Here is a 21,054-nt window from a genome sequence, read left to right on the forward strand (position 1 = left end):
TTCTCTACCCATGGACAAGTCTTGATACTTGCATTACATTAAGAAAACAATAAGTTCTTACCTTAGATAACAAATTATTTAGTTCATGAGGATGAAGCTTCACTACTTCTCCAAGCTGCTGTGCAGCAGCTTTTCTTGTAACTGGAGTAGTACCAGTATCCAGTAGGATAAAAAGACGATCGAGTCTATAACAAGATCAAAAAGATAACAGTTATTCTGGATGTGTTTCCTCATAAGTTTGAGGCAGAAAATGTATTCAAGACCCCTGAACAAAGAGCTATGCTGGGAGCCAGGCATGGTGGCATGTACCTATAATCCCATTACCTGAGAAGAAGCAGAAATATTGAGAATTCAAGGACAGCCACAGCTACAGAGCAAATTCAAGGCCAATCTGGGCTACGCAAAACCTTGTCTCAAAAATTAAAAGATAAATAAAAATAGATATAAAAGATCTGTGCCATGGCTATAAGGAAGAAGGAACAGGAGCCAGCAATAAACTGGGGGTGGTGGCTCACGCCTATAATCCCAGCATTAGGAAAGCTGAGGCAAAACTGTCACAAATCCAAGGCCAACCTAGGCTATATAGTGAGTTCTAGTCCAGTCTGGGAGACAGAGAAGACCCTGTCTCAAAAATACATAAATAAATGAAATTTAAGAAGAGACAGCAATAAACAAAAAACAAAAAACAAACAAACAAAAAAAAAACGAATGCAATTTGCAAAGCAAATAATATGGCTTGGTTATAATTCAGGGTAAAAAGAAAACAGGATGATCAGGTACAACTCCTAGCTCCGGAGGAAGGCAGAGGCAGGTTATAAGTTTGAGGCCAGCCTAGTCTACATAAAGTGTTCCCACCAGCCAGAACTTCATAGGAAGACCTTGTCTAAATAATAAAATAATGAAAAAGAGAAGAAGAGAGGAAGGAAGGAAGGCAGGCAATGATAGGGAGGGAGGGAGGGAGGGAGGGAGGGAGGGAGGGAGGGAGGGAGGGAGGGAGGGAAGGAGGGAAGGAGGGAAGGAGGGAAGGAGGGAAGGAGGGAAGGAGGGAAGGAGGGAAGGAGGGAAGGAGGGAGGGAGGGAAGGAGGGAGGGAGGGAAGGAGGGAGGGAATGATGGGCCCAGCAGGGCATAGTGGTACACAATTATCTCAGTACTCAGAAGGCTGGAATAGGATGACTGTGGATTTAAAGCCAGCCTGGACTACATAAAAAGAAAGGGGAAAGGAGACAAGCAGAAGAGAGTAGATAGGGCACACCAAGTGTAAGTGGAGTTATGCATTAGAAAGAATGATCTGGCAGTCGTGGGACGCTTTGTAGACAACTAAACCATAATCCAAACAGAAACACAAAGAAGCTAACAGTCATGATACAGAAGAAATACATAGTAACAAAACATACATAGTGTGGTAATTAAGCAAAACATCATGGGTGTGGGAAGAACTATGAGATTCTGAATCTTAGAAATAAAGATATCAAGTAAGGCTTTGTGGCACATGCTTATAATCCCAGCACTTAGGAAAATGACGCAGAATGATTAGTTTGGGTGAGACCAGCCTGGGTTACAACTGAGTTCAAGACCAGCTTGGGCTACATATTAAGACTCTGCCACAACTCCCCATCCCATCCTACTCCCTAAAAAGAAAAAAGATATCACTGAAAGAAATTAGAAAGGCAGGTGAAACACAAGAGAAGATGGCGAGCTCACTGGTGGCAGGGAAAGAATAGCTAGGAGAACAGAGAACAACAGTTGGCATACACAGCTGATGTCAGACGAGAGTTGGTAAGAGTCACCTGCGCAGAGGTGATAAACATGGCAATTAATATATTCCTGAGTTTGTAACTTGTATGGATACGATACAAATCCAAACCCTAGTTCAGCTACTTATAAACAAGGTGTGCAATAAAACCACTATAGATGGTAAGAAGTGAAGGTGGACAAAGTCACAACTACCCAGCTGACCTACATGTCACACAGTAGCCTTGCCACTAAACTAACCCACTGAAGTAAAGTTAATGCCATGTTTATGAAAGGTGGCTTCGTATTTGACATAATGGACACTTTAAACAAAATGGACAGGAACAATGAGCAAGGTTATAACTGCCCATCTGACATGAGGGGAGAGCTAGTGGATATAACTTTACATTTCGTCTATGAGCAAGAGAGAACAGTCTCAAAGGTAGACATGAGCTTTAAGCATCAATAAACTAAGAGGCTTATAATACTTATAGGACTCTTTGTTTCACAGAATCAAAATGTTACAAAGTTCTGGAAGCCTTTTATTTAAGAAAAAAAAAGGAAGAGAAGGAGAAAAGGCTGAAGAAATAAAGACTATTAGAGAACAAATGAAATAGATGAATTTCTTTACACTACATGCCTTTAATCCCAACACTCAGAAGGGAGACAGAGGCTGGTGGATCTCTGAGTTCAAAGTCAGCCACGGCTACATAGTAAGACAGAAACATGGTATTTTAATATGATTCATATTGCCGGCAGCGTTGGTGCATTCTAACCCCAGCACTCATGAAGCAGAGGCAGAAGGATCTCTGTTGAGTTCCAGGCCAGCCTGATCTAAAGAGCTAGTTCCAGGAGAACCAGGGCTACATAGAGAAAGAAACCCTGCCTAAAAAAATCAAGAAAAGTCAGGTGATGGTAGCACATGCCTTTGATCCCAGCACTCAGGAGGCAGAGGTGGGCTGATATCTATGAGTTTGAGGCCAGCGTGATCTACAAAGTGAGTTCCAGGACAGCCAGAGTTGTTATACAGCAAAACCCTGTCTCAAAAAAAAAAAAAAAGCCCAGAAAAAAAAAGTCATATTCATATTAAACACAAAATCGTTATATATGGTTAGAAACATAACTAAAATATCTTTTTTAGTCAATATTAATAGTATTAAAATGTTCAGCATTTCAGAACTGAAACGAGACATGATTTATATTTTATAGTTTAAGGGCATTGTTTTAAAAAAAATATTTATTTATTTATTTATTATGTATACAATATTCTGTAAGTGTGTATGTCTGCAGGCCAGAAGAGGGCACCAGACCTCATTACAGATGGTTGTGAGCCACCATGTGGTTGCTGGGAATTGAACTCAGGACCTTTGGAAGAGCAGGCAATGTGCTTAACCACTGAGCCATCTCTCCAGCCCTAGTTTAAGGGTATTGTAAGGAAGATATGGCTCAAGAAAATTCGTTTAGGCAATTAAAGCTACAAACAAAAACAGTTAAAGTCCAAAAGAAATGCAAAAATTAATTTACACATATACAGTGCATGTAGATTGTATTTTTTTGTTCATTCATAGCTACCTAAACGCTTGCCTTTACCCCTCTGTGGAATATAAAATATCTCCACAGACTAATGTGTTGGCAGTTTGATTCCCCAGCATATGGTGCTATTTGGGAATGTAGTAGAAGTTCAGAAGGTGGGTCTAGCTGAAGGGTGTAGATCACTGGGGCTGTCTTTCAAAGGGTGCCTCTGCCTCTTTCTCCCTTCTCCTTTGCTCTGCCTGGGGTGAGGTAGTCCTGCACTACCACACCCTTTACTCAAGCCATTCTGCCTTCCCATAGGTCAACCAGGGACTGTAACTTCAGAAACAGTGAGCCAAAATAGCTACTTTTTTTGTTTTGTTTTGTTTGCTTATGGTTTCTCTGTAGCTTTGGAGTCTGTCCTGGAACTAGCTCTTGTACACCAGGTTAGCCTCAAAAGCTCTCTCTCAGATACCTGGCACAATGACAAAACACTGACTGGCACACCTTTCATTCACTGGTTTTTGCTAAAGGATTGGTGGAAAGGTTTGGACTGAGACAAAAGAAAGGAAAACTGTTTAGGACCAATAGTATTCTTAAAAAGTTCTAAGGTGAGGTCAAACTTAAAATCCTTTCACTATAAACTGATTCCCTTAATCCATTTTACTTGTGGTTATCAGGTTTGAGCCCTCTGACTTATTTTCATGAGATTCCATGTCAGAGTTGGACACCCTCTGTGAATCTTCACAACAAATATCCTTGAAGATGACAAGCATCTGCATATTGCTATCCAGAATGCCTCAAACTCAATGACAAAAAAAAAATTAACAAAATTTTAGGAGACCAACAAGATGGCTTACTGAGCAGGTAAAAGGGTCTGCCACCAAGCCTGATGAACTGGGTTCAGTCTCTAGAATCCACTTAGTTGAAGAAAAGAATTAAATCCCGCAAATTATCTCCTGATCTCTATATACATACCATGACACATGTACACCCTGCAACCCCCAAAATAAATGTTTTTAAAAAGAAATTTTAAGCATGCAATAGACACCATGACAAGGATCTATTTTTTTAAGTTTTCTTGTTAAATTCAACTAAACTTAACCTTCTTTTTATTTTCTTTCATTTTTTTTATTTATTTATTTTTATTTTTTTTGGTTTTTCGAGACAGGGTTTCCCTGTGTAACAGTCCTAGCTGTCCTGGAACTAGCTCTTGTAGACCAGGCTGGCCTCAATCTCACAGGGATTCACCTGCCTCTGACTCCCCGAGTGCTGGGATTAAAGGCGTGCGCCACCACCACCCTGACTCAACTAAACTTAACCTTCTACTTAAAGTATTTAAGAAACTGCAGCCTCACTTGGGCCAGATACGCATTTTAAATCTTTTATAGAAGGCATAATCGCCAAAAATTAATTATTCAAATAATTTTTATTATAAAGAAATAATTAAAGGAGCTGGGAGATAGCACACTGTTGGACAAACATGAAGGCTGACTCAAATCTCTAGTGCCCACATTTGTAAAAAGTTGGGCATGGCCATGCATGCCCCCTGTAATTCCAGGGCTGTGGGAGTCAGTGACAGGCCGGGTTGCTGAGGCTCGTTGTCTACTGACCTAGCTCATGACTCAATAAGACCCTGGCCCAAGAGAATAGGTGGTGAATGACAGAACAGGACACCTGACAGTCTCCTATGGCCTCTGCAAGCATGCATGCCACACAACAATATACATACATACTAACACAAAGAGCTGAAGATCAAATCTACACCACAGATATTTATATTTGTATTCTTTTTGCTGTTTTTGTTTTGTTTTCCTGAAACAGGTTTTCTCTGTGTAGCTTTGGAGCCTGTCCTGGAACTTGCTCTGTAGACCAGGCTGGCCTCAAACTCACAGAGATCCACCCACCTCTGCCTCCCAAGAGCTGGGATTAAGTGTGTGCCACCAACACCTGGCTATATTTGTATTCTTTAAAATATCACGGGGCTGGAGAGATGGCTGTGGTTAAGAGCATTGCCTGCTCTTCCAAAGGTCCTGAGTTCAATTCCCAGCAACCACATGGTGGCTCACAACCATCTGTAATGAGGTCTGGTGCCCTCTTCTGGCCTGCAGGCGTACATGTAGACAGAATATTGTATACATAATATATAAATAAATATTTAAAAAATAAAATAAAATATCACGGACACGCTCTCCTACAATCTGTGTAATCCACATCCACTGAGGACTCATTTGGAAAAATACCCCCACCCACAAAAAGAAATAGACTGAAGTTAAAAGACCTTCCTAAATTCAAAATCTTACTGTCATTTGTTGGTTTTGTTGTTGTCGGTGGTCCCCACCCCCACACACCCTCCCCTCACTCCCTCACTCTACTCCCTAGGCAGGGTTTCTCTGCATAGCCCTGGCTGTCCTAGAACTCACTCTGTAGACCAGCTGGCCTCAAACTCACAGATCTGCCTGCCTCTGCTTCCTGAGTGCTGAGATTAAAGGTGTGCCACCACTACCCAACGTCTGTCCATTTGTTGGAAGACTGCCAGACTCACCTAAAATTTTACTTAGGCTCCTCTTATTTTGGAGAATAGAACTAGATTGTGTATATATTTGACAGTCTAACATTCTTACAAAAGTTTTTTATATTTTTTAACCACTGATATCTATATATCAAAAGTTTTTTATTTTTTTATTTTTATTTTTATTTTTTTTTGGTTTTTCGAGACCATTGTTTGTGATATCTTTCATTTATGTGATGCCAATTTGTTAAATTGTGCCTCTGGAAAAACTTCAACACTCTAAAATTTAATTTCTGCAGTTTTTTTATATGACCAAAAGCAAGGCTAGGTGAAAAATAAACACTCTAAAGAGCCATTACCAATCTATTTGTAAGTCCATATACAGCAAAATACACTCTAAGGAATGCCTACTACTAGCCTATTTATAAGACCATGTCTTGATACCATTACTTTTCTAACCCCAATTACCATTTCCCCAATACCTGTCTCATCAATCCTTTCTCTCTACCTCCCACTAACTATGCAAAGATCTCTTGATCTCTATTTTCTATAATAACAAACATCTTCAGCAAGTGCTTAAATATCAAATACATTTATTCCTGGGGCTGGTGAAACAACTCAGTCAGCAAAGTGGTTGCCTTGCCCAAGCATGAGGACCTGAATGCACACCCCGCACCCCACATTTAAAAAGGCAAGCATTGTACAGCACACTTGAAATCCTAGTTCTGGGAAGGCAGAGACAGGTGGGTCCTCGAGGCTCGATGACCAGCCAACCTTATTCTAATCAGGGAGTTTCAGGCCAGTGAGAGACTGTCTCCAAAAACTAGATAGCTATTAGGGATGTCACAAGACTGTCATTAGGCCTCCAAACAAATGTGCACACACATGTATACACACCATTTTTTTCTGAACTTGTGAAATTTAATTCTGGATAACCTGAATTATAAAAGACAGAAGTATCACATGTGTAGGTCACCAAGGAACCCTTAAGCTCCAAATATAATAGCATTCTTATAAATTCAAATTTTCTTGACTCTTCTATGGCTTTTGATACCAGCAAGTATTCCTTCTTGAATCCTTTCCTTCTCAAGTTTGGATTACTTTGTAGTCACCAAGTACTTCTTTACTTCACCTTCTATTCATACCACTCTTTCTATGAACCTTCAGAACTCACACCATCTTTGATTGCTCATTTCACCAGTTTCTCTTTCAGGAAACTCCACACTATTATTTGTTTACAACCAGTACAAACAAAGTAGTGATATTTTGTTTGTAATCTAACAAATAAAAGTTTGCCTGAAGATCAAAGTGCAGAGCTAAGCCACTAGTTAGCCATGGAGGCCAGGGGGTAGTGGCACACACCTTTAATCCCAGGACTTGGGAGACAGAGGCAGACGGATCTCTGTGAGTTGAAGGCCACCCTGGGCTACACAAGATTGAATCTGTATAAAAGAGAAACACAGCTCACACAAAGGTGTGATCCCACACCTTTAATCCCAAAACTACGGAGATGGAGACAGGAGTGATGTGGCTGGTTGGAGAGAGGAATATAAGGCAGGAGGAGACAAGAGCTCAGGGCAGTCTAAGGACAGGATCTTCACTTCGGACTGAACACTGGTAGAAGTAAAAGGTCTCTTTAGTGGCTGGCAGCTCTGCTTCTCTGATACTTCAGCTTTCACCACGTAATATCTGACTCCAGGCTTTACTTCTTAAGACCAATTAGAATTCATGCTACAAGGTTCCTCATGTAGCCTGGATTTGTCTTGAACTCTTGATGCAGCTAAGGCTGGCCATTAAATCCTAATTGTTCTACCTCCACCTCCCAAGGGCTAGGTAGGATTACAGGTGTGTGCCACCATGCCTTTGTGAGATTTTATGCATTCAAGCACTCGACCAACTGAACTATTCCCACAGTATTAACCACGTCTTCTAAACTGGGTTTGAAGACTATAATCTTGAGTTCAAACCCAACCTGTGTTACAGAACCATGATAGTGTCTTGGTTCACCAGTAAACTTCCGTATTAGCTTGCTTTTATTGTTGTCATAAAACACCACGACCAGATAGATGGAGCAGTGCATATCCTGGGAAGTTCACAGCCAGTCACCCTGGTTTACAAAACAGGGGTGGAGAAGATGACAAGACACCCTGCCTCCAAAAAAAGTAGAAGTGTCTCGTAGTGGTGGCTCACTCCTTTAATCCAAGCACTCAGGAGGCAGAGGCAGGCATATGTCTGTGAGTTTGAGATCAGCCTGGTCTGAGTTCCAGGTAGCCAGAGATGTTATAGAGAAACTTTGTCTCAAAAAATCAAAAAAAAAAAAAAAAAAAAAAAAAAAAAAAGAAGCAAGTACTAACCTGAGGGATTGTCCTCTGTTCACCATTCTCCTACACAAACATCTTTTGATACCTCTCTAATGCAATGCTGACCCTATCTATCCCACAAAGGTCCTGCCCCTCCTTCCTGCGGAGCCTTTATCCCAATGCCAAGTCACATCTCTGCTCATCTATCAGACAACTGCTTTGCGATCACTGTCTCCTTCAATTCCAGCTTTACTCTTTATTTCTTCCACTGTAGTAATAACCAAAATTGCGTCCTTGACTAGAAGAATAACACACAAGAATGCTTCTCTAATCTTCTTGACCAAAGCACTTTTGAGTTCTCAATTTTTTTTTTTTTTCTTTTTTTGGTTTTTCGAGACAGGGTTTCTCTGTGGTTTTGGAGCCTGTCCTGGAACTAGCTCTTGTAGACCAGGCTGGTCTCGAACTCACAGAGATCCGCCTGCCTCTGCCCCCCGAGTGCTGGGATTAAAGGCGTGCGCCACCACCGCCCGGCCTCAATTTCTTATAGTGGTATATTATTTGTGTTTTAATAAATAAAGCTTGCCTCAAGATAAGAGGGCAAGGCAGCCATACTAGTCAGCCATACAGGCCAGGTAGGCAGTAGGGGCACACATGTTTAATCCCAGCACTCAGGAGATAGAGACAAGAGACAGATGGATCTCTGTGAATTCAAGGCTACCCTGAGCTACACAAGAGCTGATCCAGAAACAGATCCAGGTGGTGACAGCTCACACCTTTAATCCCAGTGTTTGGGAGTCACACATCTTTAATCCAAGCACTAGGGAGGTAGAGACAGGAATGATATAGCTGGGCAGAGAGAAACATAAAGGGGAAGAGACAGGAACTCACTGGAGTGGGGAGTCTGAGGATTTGTGTAGACTGGATCTTTTGACCTGAAGGTTTGGTAGAAGTAAAAGGTCTCTCTAGTGGTTGGCTGCTTTGCATCTCCAATCTTCAGCTTGAACCCCAATATCTGTCTCTGGATTTTTATTATTCATGCTACTATCCCTCATTTCAGACAGCAAATTAGAGAGCACAAAAAAGAAAAAACAAAGGAATGAACAGACAAGGATCTAACAACAAGGCAGTCTGACCTGTTAATCTAGGGTAGCCAGGAATGAGACAAGTAGGGTACTCATCAGAGTCAGACCACAGCAATGAGTGCAAGCTGGTAGAGGTGATGGGGGAAACACCAGAGATAAAATCAGTATTATGTTAGATGGCATGCACAACCCTTGATGAGGGAGGCTAGATATCAAGAGAAAAGAGAAAGTAAAGAAGGGCAAGAGTTTGAAATGTAGTACTTTTCTTCCCTTCCCCTTCCTTCTTCTCTAAGCATACCTCCCCCAAATAAGAGGTGATGTTTGTTATATTGTTAATTTATATGTATAGGTGTTTTGCTTTTATATATGTCTATGTATCATGTGTGTGTGGTGCCAGTGGAAGCAAGAAAAGGGTGTCAGTTCCCCTAGAACTGGAGTTTACAGATGGTTGACTGCCCCCATGTGAGTACTAGGAATCCAACTCAGGTAAGAGCACCTAGTGCTTTTAACTCCTGGGCATCTCCACCACTGTCTGTTTTTCTTGTCGTATTTGGAGAAGGGGGGTTTCAAGACAGGGTTTTTCTGTGAGTCTGGCTGTCCTTGCTCTGTAGACCAGGCTGGCCTTGAACTTGCAGATCCACCTGTCTCTGCCTCCCAAATGCTAGGATTAAAGGGATGCACAACCATCTCCCGGCTCCATTGTTTGTTTTTAAGGCAAGGTCTCAATATATAGTTCAAGTTGGCTTAGTACTTGAGATCATCCTGTCTCAGCCTCCAGAGTACTAGGATTAAGGAGGCAGAAGCAGGCAGATCTCTGTGAGCTAAAGACCTACCTCATCTACACAGTGAGTTCTAGGTCAGCAAGAGCTAGTAGTAAAATCCTATCTTATCTTAATTTTCAAAAGGATAACAGATGGAAGAAACAAATAACAAATGCCAAGTTGAATAGAAAGTATCAGAGACTACAGAGCAATTTAGACAAAACTTAAGGTATTTCAGACTATGAGCATTTACCGGACTTGCAGAGATTCTAAGTTCAGTTCTCAGCACACATGTTAAGTGGCCAACTAACTGAAACTCTTCTGGCCTCCATGGACACTGCACACATGAGAGTAACTTATATACTCAGACATACACATATACATGTAAAAAATAACAAATCTTTTTTAAAATAAGGTAATTATATTTGACAATATTCACTAGTTGTGAAATCAACTGATTCTATGAAATCTAGCCTGCTTTCAATTCAAAAAAAGTAATACAAAAGACATGATTCATTTTTGTTTCATCAAACTGATTTCAAACAAATGTCCTAAAAATTGCCTTAAAAGAGGAAAGGGTATATGGATGTTTGTGGAAGTTCTGCAAGTAACTACAATGTAACCTCTCTCCTCTCTAGAGGTTGGCAATATAAATTATAACAGTTAAACTATTAAAAAGACAAAGAAATCTTGTACATTTTTAAACTATAACATGCACCAGATTACAACTTTTAACAACAACAACAACAACAACAAAAGTTACATTTTCTACTCTATGCCTACCTGAAAAGAAAAGAAAAAACCTCACTGGAATTCTTAAGACTTTAATCTCTGAAAAACTGGGGAAGGACAATTGACAAGACAGCTCACAAAAGTGGTAATGTAAACTCAGTTAAGAGTGACTAGCACTAGCAGGACTATAGGTTATCCCAGGACACAAAAAGCCATAAAATAAAACACAATGCTCCAGTAATGGTGTTGGAAAGCTGGCTCAGCAGTTAAGAGCACTGGCTGCTTTTGCAGTGGACCTGGGTTTGGCTCCAGCAACCATCTGACAGCTCCCACACAGTGGGCAGATCATGACCACCTGTAACACCATTCCAGGGATGTAATGCCCTTCATCTAGTCTCTACAGCCACTGCACAGAGACAAAGACAGAGAGAGGACTACACATTAGCAAAATAAATCTTTTTAAAAAAGAAACAATGGTCAGTCAAGTTTGTCCAATTGAGTGCTTTTGTGGGTTTTGGGTTTTTGTTGTTGTTTTGTTTTTTTGGAGACAGGATTTCACTGTGTAACCCTGGCTATACTGGAACTAGCTCGGTGGACCAGGCTGGCCTTGAACTCACAGAGATCCACCTGTTTCTGCCTCCTGAGTGCTAGGATTAAGGGCATATGCTATTTTTTTCCACATGTAATTAAATACAGTAAAATTTAACGTAGTGCCTGTGCTATTTAAGAAATAAAGAGAATAAGCCGGGCAGTGATGTCGTACGCCTTTAATTCTCAGCACTTGGAAGGCAAAGGCAGGCAAATCTCTGGGAGTTCGAGGCCAGTCTGGACAGCTAGTGCTGTTACACAGAGAAACCTGGGGTGGGAGTGGGGTGGAGGAAGGCTGGTCTGCTACACCAAGTACCTTGTATCAAGTTATTTTCCAAGTTCTCTATTGTTTTAAAATGGACTATCTTCTAGTTCCTACTGAGAGCAACATAAAACCATGTTGACGTTTCTTCCTAAACAAGAAAGCAGATTAACTTTAAGATGCCATGTAGCACACTCATAATGAGCAGGAAGATGAGAAACCACAGTCAGGTGCAAGCACAGGCGGAAAATGCTTTGGTTCTGTTCTAATTCTAGTCCCTAGAACACAGAAGACACAGAAGCAGTCCATAAATAGGACTAAACGGGTGAGCCATTTTCCTATACTCCACCCCTATCCAACAACTTAATAGTCTTTCATGACTTTATCTTAAAGATCAAAAATAGTAAGCTAGAATATTTGGCATAAATACATGTGATTTCAAATAATATGAAACTACATCCTTTGAAATGGCTGAAGTGCATTTTGCTGTAGTACCACAGTTAAAAACAAGAACCTAGCTGGGAGTGTAGGTCAGTGGTAGGGGACTTGCCTACTGTGCATAATATCCAACACAATAAATTAAAGCAAACTTTGTAAGTGTACTTTGAGAAACCAAATCAACAGGTTGAAATTTATCACAGTGAAATGGAAAGTCTTCTATAATGCCTCCTCTACTTTTTCCTGATTATCTCTGAATTTTCTAAAGAATGAAATATTTTTAAAAATGTAATTTACAGTAATACTTCCTGCCACTCTTTTTTTCTTTCTTTTCTTTTTTTTTTTTTTTTATTGGTTTTTCAAGACAGGGTTTCTCTGTATAGTCCTGTAGCCCTAGCTGTCCTGGAACTCATTCTGTACACCAGGCTGGCTTCAAACTCAGAGATCTGCCTGCCTCCCAAGTGCTGGGATTAAATAAGTGTACCAGTACCGCCCAGCTCCCTGTCAATCTTATAAAGGCTAAAATTAATGGCAAGGGAGGCGGAGTATCAGGCACAGCATACTGGAATTGACCCATATAAGTAATTATTTCCCCTGTCCTTAGCACTTTCCCACATCAAGGAACTTCCTTTTGTCAGCATGTAAGCTCAGTACTGAGAAAGCAGACTCAGAAGGCTACAAGACCATGGGGGTGGGGGTGGGCAGTACCACTTCCTCTTACTTGTAGAGCAGGCCTGTAAAAACCATGTTTCTCTCAAGTATCAGCAGTGTAGTGAGAACAAAAGTTCAGTTTGTATATAACAATTTAAGAGACATTTTTCCTCCCTGAATCTTTTCTGGTTATATTACCTACAATTCATATATTTGCGGGGATAGGGAGGAGAGCTTCTAAAATAAATTCTCAACGTTGTCAAAATACTTTAGACATTACTTTTTATGTGTAAATTTGAGAAAAATAATATATAGTACATTTCTGAAATGACATAATAAAGAAAAAAACTTGCCTGGCTAATAGGAAAATATTAATGTACAACAGTAAACTCAGTCAGTTATGGAATAAACAGGCAACCACACCAAAAACAATCCTTTTTTTAAAAACCTGTATCAGGACTGTCAATATAGCTCATCTACTAAAGACACTGTTAAGCCTAATAACCTGAGTTCAAATCCCCAGACTCACATGGTAAAAGAAACCGACTCCCTCAAATTGCCTTTTAAGCAAGTGTGTATCACATACAATATTTTCTAATCCACATTAAGCGGAACATGGTGGTACATACCTGTAAGCCCAGCATCAGGAGGATGAGAGAAGAGGACCACCAACTGGAGTTTAGCCTGGGCTACATAAGCAAGACCCAATCTCAAAGAAAGCAAATCTATGTTAAACTCAGAACCTAACAGTTACAGAGTCTTTACCAGTGAATAAGCCTTAACAAACCCACTAAGGTTGCCTTTTCTGTTCTAATTCCTGCTACGTAAAATAGATAGCAGAAGAGACTTCCACAAAGCAAGAAGATGGAATTCAAAGATTTAGCAAGTATGACTGTTTCCAAGCAACACCCCAAGCTCTTAACAAGTACTGAGTTGGTTTAGGGGTGGTAAAATTTATGGGACAGTCACAAGTCACATAGTAATTAGTTTAGCTGACTTTCTAGCCTCCACATTACAACAGCAGTTAAACAGTTAAATTATTTAAAATTCTGACATATAGATTCTCTTTCGAGCACCTAAAGGAGACACTATCTTCCAATGATATTTTGCTGAATTTTTCTTCCAATGATACTTTGCTGAATTTTACAAAAAATTCCAAATTCTACTTGCATTTGCAATCTTCAAGACTCAGTTATTTATGCAAGATTTATATCCTTGGGGCTGGAGAGACAGCTCAGAGGTTAAGAGCAATGACTGCTCTTCCAGTGGTCCTGAGTTCAATTCCCAGCACTCACATGGTGGCTCACAACCATCTGCAATGAGATCTGGCACCCTCTTCTGACATGCAGGCAAACATGCAGACAAAACGTTATGTAAATAAAAAATATTTTTTTAAAATTATTTATATCCTCATCCAGAGATCAAAAGCTCACAACGTGACACATTCTAAGTACAATAAAGTCAATCCTTATAACAATGTAAGCAGAATCAAAATTTTTGACCATACAAAATGAAGGGTTAAGCCAGGCGGTGGTGGCACACACCTTTAATCCCAGCACTTGGGTGAGATTAAAGATCCTTGAGTGCGGATGATCTTTGTGAGTTTGAGGCCAGCCTGGTCTACAGAGTGAGTTTCAGGACAGGCTCCAAAACTATAAAGAAACCCTGTCTCGCCGGGCGGTGGTGGCGCACGCCTTTAATCCCAGCACTTGGGAGGCAGAGGCAGGCGGATCTCTGTGAGTTTGAGGCCAGCCTGGTCTACAAAGGGAGTTCCAGAACAGGCTCCAAAGCTACAGAGAAACCCTGTCTCGAAAAACCAAAAAAAAAAAAAAAACAACCCTGTCTCGAAAAACCAATTATACACCCTGTCTTGAAAAACCAGATTATGGGGCTGGAGAGATGGCTCAGAGGTTAAGCGCATTGCCTGCTCTTCCAAAGGTCCTGAGTTCAATTCCCAGCAACCATATGGTGGCTCACAACCATCTGTAATGGGGTCTGGTGCCCTCTTCTGGCCTGTAGGCATACATGGAAGGAATGCTCTGCATACATAATAAATAAGTATTAAAAAAAATAAAATAAAAATAAATGTTTAAAAAAAGAAAAAGAAAAACCAGATTATATGCACTTTATATACACTTTACATCATAAAAAGTCATGTCATAACAGGACTTATTTAAAACTATTACAATGGGTTTTTTTGTTTGCTTTGTTTTGTTTTTTTGGACTTTCGAGACAGGATTTCTCTATAGTTTTGATGCATGTCCTGGAACTAGCTCTTATAGACCAGGCTGGCCTCGAACTCACGGAGATCCACCTGCTTCTTGTTTGTTATTTTTGAGACAAGGTTTCCCTGTGTAGTCCTGCCCTGAAACTCATTCTGTAGACCAGGATGGCCTGCCTCTGCCTCCGAAGTACAGGGAATAAAGGCATGCACCACCACCACCCAGCCTGATGACTTATTTTTTAACATGATACTGGGCTCTGCAGTTTAGAGCATGGGCTGCTCTTCCAAAGGTCCTGAGTTCAATTTCCAGCAATCACAAGGTGACTCACATCCATCTATAATGAGATCTGATGCCCTCTTCTGACAAGCAGCTGTACTTGTCAGAAGCACTCAGACATAAAATAAATAAATCTTTTTTTTTAAAGCACTTTCCTGTTCTTCCAGAGGACCTGACAAGAGACAAGGTTTCCCTGTGTAGTCCTGCCCTGAAACTCATTCTGTAGACCAGGATGGCCTGCCTCTGCCTCCGAAGTACAGGGAATAAAGGCATGCACCACCACCACCCAGCCTGATGACTTATTTTTTAACATGATACTGGGCTCTGCAGTTTAGAGCACGGGCTGCTCTTCCAAAGGTCCTGAGTTCAATTTCCAGCAATCACAAGGTGACTCACATCCATCTATAATGAGATCTGATGCCCTCTTCTGACAAGCAGCTGTACTTGTCAGAAACACTCAGACATAAAATAAATAAATCTTTTTTTTTAAAGCACTTTCCTGTTCTTCCAGAGGACCTGAGTTATATTCCCAGCACCCATATCAATACACTCACAATAAATTGTAACTGCAGGTCCAAGGAATTTGATGTCTCTGGCCTCCAAGGTCACCTGCATTCACATCCACATACCCCACATACAGGCACAAACATAATTAAAACTAATAAATATTTTTAACTATAACTGTTATCCTTTTAGAAACATTCATAATACACTTATAAACACGAAATATGCAAAACTAAAGTAAATGTTTTTCTTCCCAGCAACAACAAAAAAGCAGCTGGACGCCTGACTTGTTAGTACCTATAAACCTAGCTTTCCAGAGGTAGAGACAGACTGATAGTTAGTTGCTGGTCAGCCCTCGGTACATATCCAGAGTCTATAACACAAAACCAAAGTTAGAGCTGTATTTCAGTGGTAAAGTGTTTGCCTGGCATTCACAAGTCTCTTGAGTTCACTCCCCAGTATGACCAAACAAAAACCTATAGCTTAGCGGAACTAGGAAACACTCACTGGGAAAGTGGCACATTCCTGTGGTCTGTTATGGAAAACTGAAGTAAGGATATCTTGGGCACTAACTAAATTGAGACCCAATCTCCAAAAAGAAAAATAAATAAATAAATAAATAAACCCCGAATAGCGTAAGTAAAGTAAAACTCAGGAAGAAGACTTTCTGAACAAAGTGATATGTAGGCATTAGGGCACAGCTAAGATTATAACGAGAAAGACCTGAGATGGGAAGATAAGTGTTCCAGAAATAAAGAATGGGAGATAAAAACATTCTGAGGAAGAAGATAAACGTGAGGGAGGGAAGTGCAGAGAGCTTGATGCAACATGAAGCAAGAACCAAGAGATCTACAAGATTTGGGGGGATTTGGGAATTATCCTAAAACAACAGAAAGCTAGCAAGTTTTAAGTAGAAAAATAATAGCATTAACATTTGCATATTAGCAAATAACACATCCGAAGTGATGAATAAATTAGAGATGCCGGGGGAACAAGTACAAGGAAAAAGGCTGTTGTGAGCTGACCAGCTCAATCTGCTGCCTCACCTGCTGCTGCAGGTGAGGGCATTGGACAAGTGGGCCTCACAAGCTGAGTTCTATCCCTGGAAGTCAAGGCAGAAAGGAGAAAACTTACTCCCAAAAGTGTCCTCTGCCCGCTACATGTACACTCACACAAAAATATTTTTTAAAGAAATGCATTTAAGGGGCTGGAGAGATGGCTCAGTAGTTAAGAGCACTGACTGCTCTTCTAGAGGTCCTGAGTTCAACTCCCAACAACCATATGGTGGCTCACAACCATAATAATAAGATCTGGTGCCAACTTCTGTCTACAAGGACACATGCAGGCAGACCATTGTATACATAATAAATAAATAAATAAATAAATAAATAAATAAATAAATCTTAAAAAAAATGCATCTCAAAAAAAGAAAGAGAAAGAAAACAGAGAGAGATGCATTCCTTTCTGCTTCCTAACTGGATGCAGTGTGGCCAGCTGTCTCATGATCCTACACGCCTTCCCCATCATGATCAACTTTACCTTCAAAATGAGCCAAAAGAAAACCCATTCTAAAAAAAAGAGGGGGTTACTATTGCAGGTGTCTTGGACTAGACGACAGATCACAGACGACCGTGACAATTACAGAAGAAAGGACTGGCTGCAGGAGTTTAGAAAGGCAGCGCAGAATTGGATTTAATGACTGGCAGGATAGAGGGAACAGAAAAGAATCAAAAGTCAAAGATTATTCCAGAACTCCAGACAGAGGAAGGAACAATAGTACAAATTTATTGCCTGTTAGAAATGTTTAGATAAAACCTTAATATTATAAGGTTTCTCTACAGCTATGCACACTGACACAAATTGGGCAAAAATATTTTGAATTTGATTCTGGCATATGATTTCCACTTCTCAAAATTTTTTTGCCTATTTTACCTAAAAGTACTGAAATGAGCCTCCATTTCCACAATAACAGCAAGAAAAAAATGAAGCTTATTTAGCACAGACATATGCTGAGTGCATGAGATCATATCACAGCTGAAACCACAAAGTTTGATTTTCAAATTGAATCACAAATATTTTTAAAAGTCCAGTACCCTCCATCTCCCACAAACAAACAAAAAAGTATTCCAAAATATTCGCTTGAACTTGTATTTCTAAGCTAAGCACAGAAGCTGTTTTTATAAAATGTGACTTTCAAAAACTGGGTGTCCTAAACTTGGGTCAATAGGTTAGTGTTAATCAAAGAAGATGAGTCTTTTTGAGCACTGCCATTTTGTCTCTATAAGGTTTTTAACACTGTACAAATATACATCTACTTTAAGAAAAGAAGTACCAATTCTTTTAAACTAGAAAGGCCTGATAAGGCAAGGTGACACCACAGCTCTAATCCCAGAACCAGAGAAGCCTTCTGAGTTTGTGGCTACATGAGACCCTTGTCTGGAGAGAGAGAGAGAGAGAGAGAGAGAGAGAGAGAGAGAGAGAGAGACAGACAGAGACAGAGAGACAGACAGAGAGACAGACAGAGAGACAGACAGAGAGACAGACAGAGAGAGAGAGAGAGACAGAGAGAGATTGTTTATGTAGCAACATATTTCTTGCGCACATATTAACGCATTTACATTGAAGATAAATTATAAGATAAAGTTATCCCGTACTTGCAGGGAAAAAAGGAAATGCCACTTGAATTCTCTCAAAGCAGTTTTATAGATGCTGAAAAACTTAACACTGAGTGGATGAGTCTGCTTATGAAATAAAAATTAGATGTCCCGTACTACTGGTACCTAGCAACCCCCTTCATTCAACTCCCATGGGCTTCTCCCACACACTATTTCATCAGTTCCGTAGGGAGTCGTGAGGGATGGGTTAGTCTTTTGTTAGAAAACTTCAGCACATACATACCGTACTCAGAGGAATGTGTTCAACTAACTGCGAAAAATGAAGGAAAGCTGTTTCTTTTCATCATTTCTCTCCTTGAGTCCATATGGCGAAAGGACTCAATTCTCAGTATTACCTCATCACCCCAACTAAAGAACTTGGCAACTCTTTCTGACTAAACACCGAGATGTCATCGGGACACCAAAACCATTTCCAAGTTTTCCAACCTGTTCTATAATCAGAAGCTATACAAGTCAAATGCTTGTAAGTTTTTCTATCATTTTCTTAGACTTTTCCACAGTAGGCAAAATTTTACAATAATTTAAAAGCTATGATATCTCTGGGGGGGGGGGGTAAATGCTAAAACAGTTTAAGACTACACGCTGATGACGGAATGCTTACTGCCGAACAAAAGAAGGAATCATACCTTAAGAAAAAAATGAGCAAGGCTATTCCCTTAACGCTGTTAATTTTTTAAATTTAGTATAACCAGATGGTCTCTTAGATAACAGTATTTCAACCTCCGCTTCCTTCGGCAGTTTACCACCAAGTTTTGCCGTCAAATGGTGGTTAGGGATCAGACTTAGATACTAAGAAAGAAAAGAGACTCGCCTACAATTCAAAGAGGGAAGAGAAACCAAAGAAAAACGTGGTGAAGAGAAAAAAAGAAAGAAAGAAAGAAAGAAAGAAAGAAAGAAAGAAAGAAAGAAAGAAAGAGCCAGTTGGAACGAGCCAAGGAGTCACATTTAAGGGGGAAAAAGCCCTTCTTGAGCCGATTTCTCCGGGTAACCCGAGCCCCAAGCGCCGGCGGCCGTGGGGCGAACTCGGAAGTCCGGACGAGAGAGAAGCAGCGCTCCCGGGCCGCGCTGAGGCACCGGGAGCAGACAGCCTTGCCCACGCGCGCTCCCCGTTAGCTGGCAGGCGGCGACACCCACCTGGAGACCGCCATGGCCGGGACCGACGGTTCGGAACTCCCGGGGAGCTACACGCCGCGCCGCTCGGGCGCTCGTTTCCCGGGCAGAGCGGCGCAGGCCCAGGCCGTCGGGCGCAGGGCAGCAGGCGGCGCGGCGTGTAGCGACCGGCACGGGCCTTCGGGCATGGGCCGGCCACCCGAGCTCGTCTCCCAACGCCACCGGGGTCCTACACTCGGGCGGAGGCGGCGCCGCTCTGACCCGCACCACTTCAAACCCGGTGCCCCCAGCCCCGCTCTCTGCTGACGCCAACGTCGGAACGCCGGACCCGGCGTCAGGGCGCCGGAAGTAACGTCAGCGACACGTGGGGCGGCGCGCTGTGGGCTGCCCTCGGAGCGGCTGCGGGGCTGGCCGCTGCTGGAGCTGGTTCGCAGTGCGGATCCGGACGGGACTCTTTGTCCTGAGGTTAGGGAGAGACGTAGAAAGAGGTCTGTGTTTCCCAGGGAAGGAAGAAGATTGCCCAGCTAGAGCTCTGGAAGCTAAAAACGTCGCTTCCTGAATGCTTTCCCTCCTGACCCTACCCCTCTAGGCCGATTCCAAACGGGAACGGACTCGGGCCGGGATGGCGATGCTGTGGGCGCGGTGAAGTCAAGGAGCACCTGCACAGGGCTGGGTGGGGTGGTGCACGCCTATAATCCTAGTACCCGGGAGGCTGAGGCAGCAGATTGTTAAATAGGAGGTCAGTCTGGGCTACATAGCGATTTCCAGGCCAAGAATCTGCAGTGGTTCCGCGAGGAAGGAGGCTCAAGTGTGTGCCATTGTTTGCCAAAGCTCCGCATAACTGCCGAAGAGACTGCCTAGGGTTTTACCAGGCCTGCTTCCCCTCTTTTCCTCCCGCTCTCCCTTCTTTCCTTTTACTACTAAACACTCCTGTTGCCTCCTATGGCCTCTTGCCACCTTAAAATGTACTGTTTATATAGGGGCCGCCGGCCTTTACTGCAGAGAGAGCGGGTAACAGCGAGCACCGCCCTGCCTCTTCCTTTATTAAACCCGGAGTCTCAGAAATCACCTTGCTTCAGTTTTCATCTCATCCAAATGTGAACTATCAGAGTAGGGAGAGAAGTCTCTTCATCGCTGTAACCTCCATACCTTACAAAATGCCTGGCCTTAGGACGCCTGACGTGTTAAAGGCTAGAGATCCAGGAATCTAGTTCAGTGGGTTTCAATTTGAGGATGGGAGTTTTGGATTTTTTTTCTTTTTCCTTCCTTCCTCCCTCCTTTTTTTTTTTTTTTTTTAAGACAAGGTTTCTTTCACTACATAGCCCTGACTGTCCTGCCTTGAACTCACAGATTCCTTTGTCTCTGCCTCCCAAATGCTGGAATTAAGGGCGTGCATCACTATGTCCAGCATCTTGGATTTCTTTACACTTAAAATTTATTAGGACCTTAACGTTTTTGTCGTGTTTTTGTTTGTTGTTTGATTGGTTGGTTTTTCGAGACCTGGGTCTCTGCGTAGTCCTGGCCATCCTGTAACTAGCTCTGTAGACCAGGCTGACCTAGAACTCACAAAGATCTGCCTGCCTCTGCCTCCCAAATGCTAGGGTTAAAGGCCTGGGCCACTGCCCCAGGCTTTTGTTTGTTGTTTTGAGGTAGGGTCTCCCTAGGTAGCTGTACTGGAACTCACTGTTTAAAT

General features: G+C 41.7%; 1 protein-coding gene across 2 annotated transcripts in view; it reads right to left on the reverse strand.

Moving 5' to 3' along the window:
• Positions 1-19,668, reverse strand: part of Btaf1 (B-TFIID TATA-box binding protein associated factor 1) — a 94,736-nt gene extending 75,068 nt beyond the window's left edge. For both annotated transcript variants that reach the window (XM_057777644.1, XM_057777645.1), the window contains exons 1-2: positions 19,386-19,668; positions 62-185 (exon numbers count right to left, since the gene is read on the reverse strand). In XM_057777644.1, coding sequence (XP_057633627.1) covers positions 62-185; positions 19,386-19,399 — 138 coding nt within the window. In that variant the 5' untranslated portion in view covers positions 19,400-19,668. The remainder of the gene's footprint in view (positions 1-61; positions 186-19,385) is intronic.
• Positions 19,669-21,054: the final 1,386 nt, after the last annotated feature.

The sequence above is a fragment of the Chionomys nivalis genome, chromosome 8 (genome assembly GCF_950005125.1).
Source record: "Chionomys nivalis chromosome 8, mChiNiv1.1, whole genome shotgun sequence".
Taxonomy (NCBI): Eukaryota; Metazoa; Chordata; class Mammalia; order Rodentia; family Cricetidae; genus Chionomys; species Chionomys nivalis.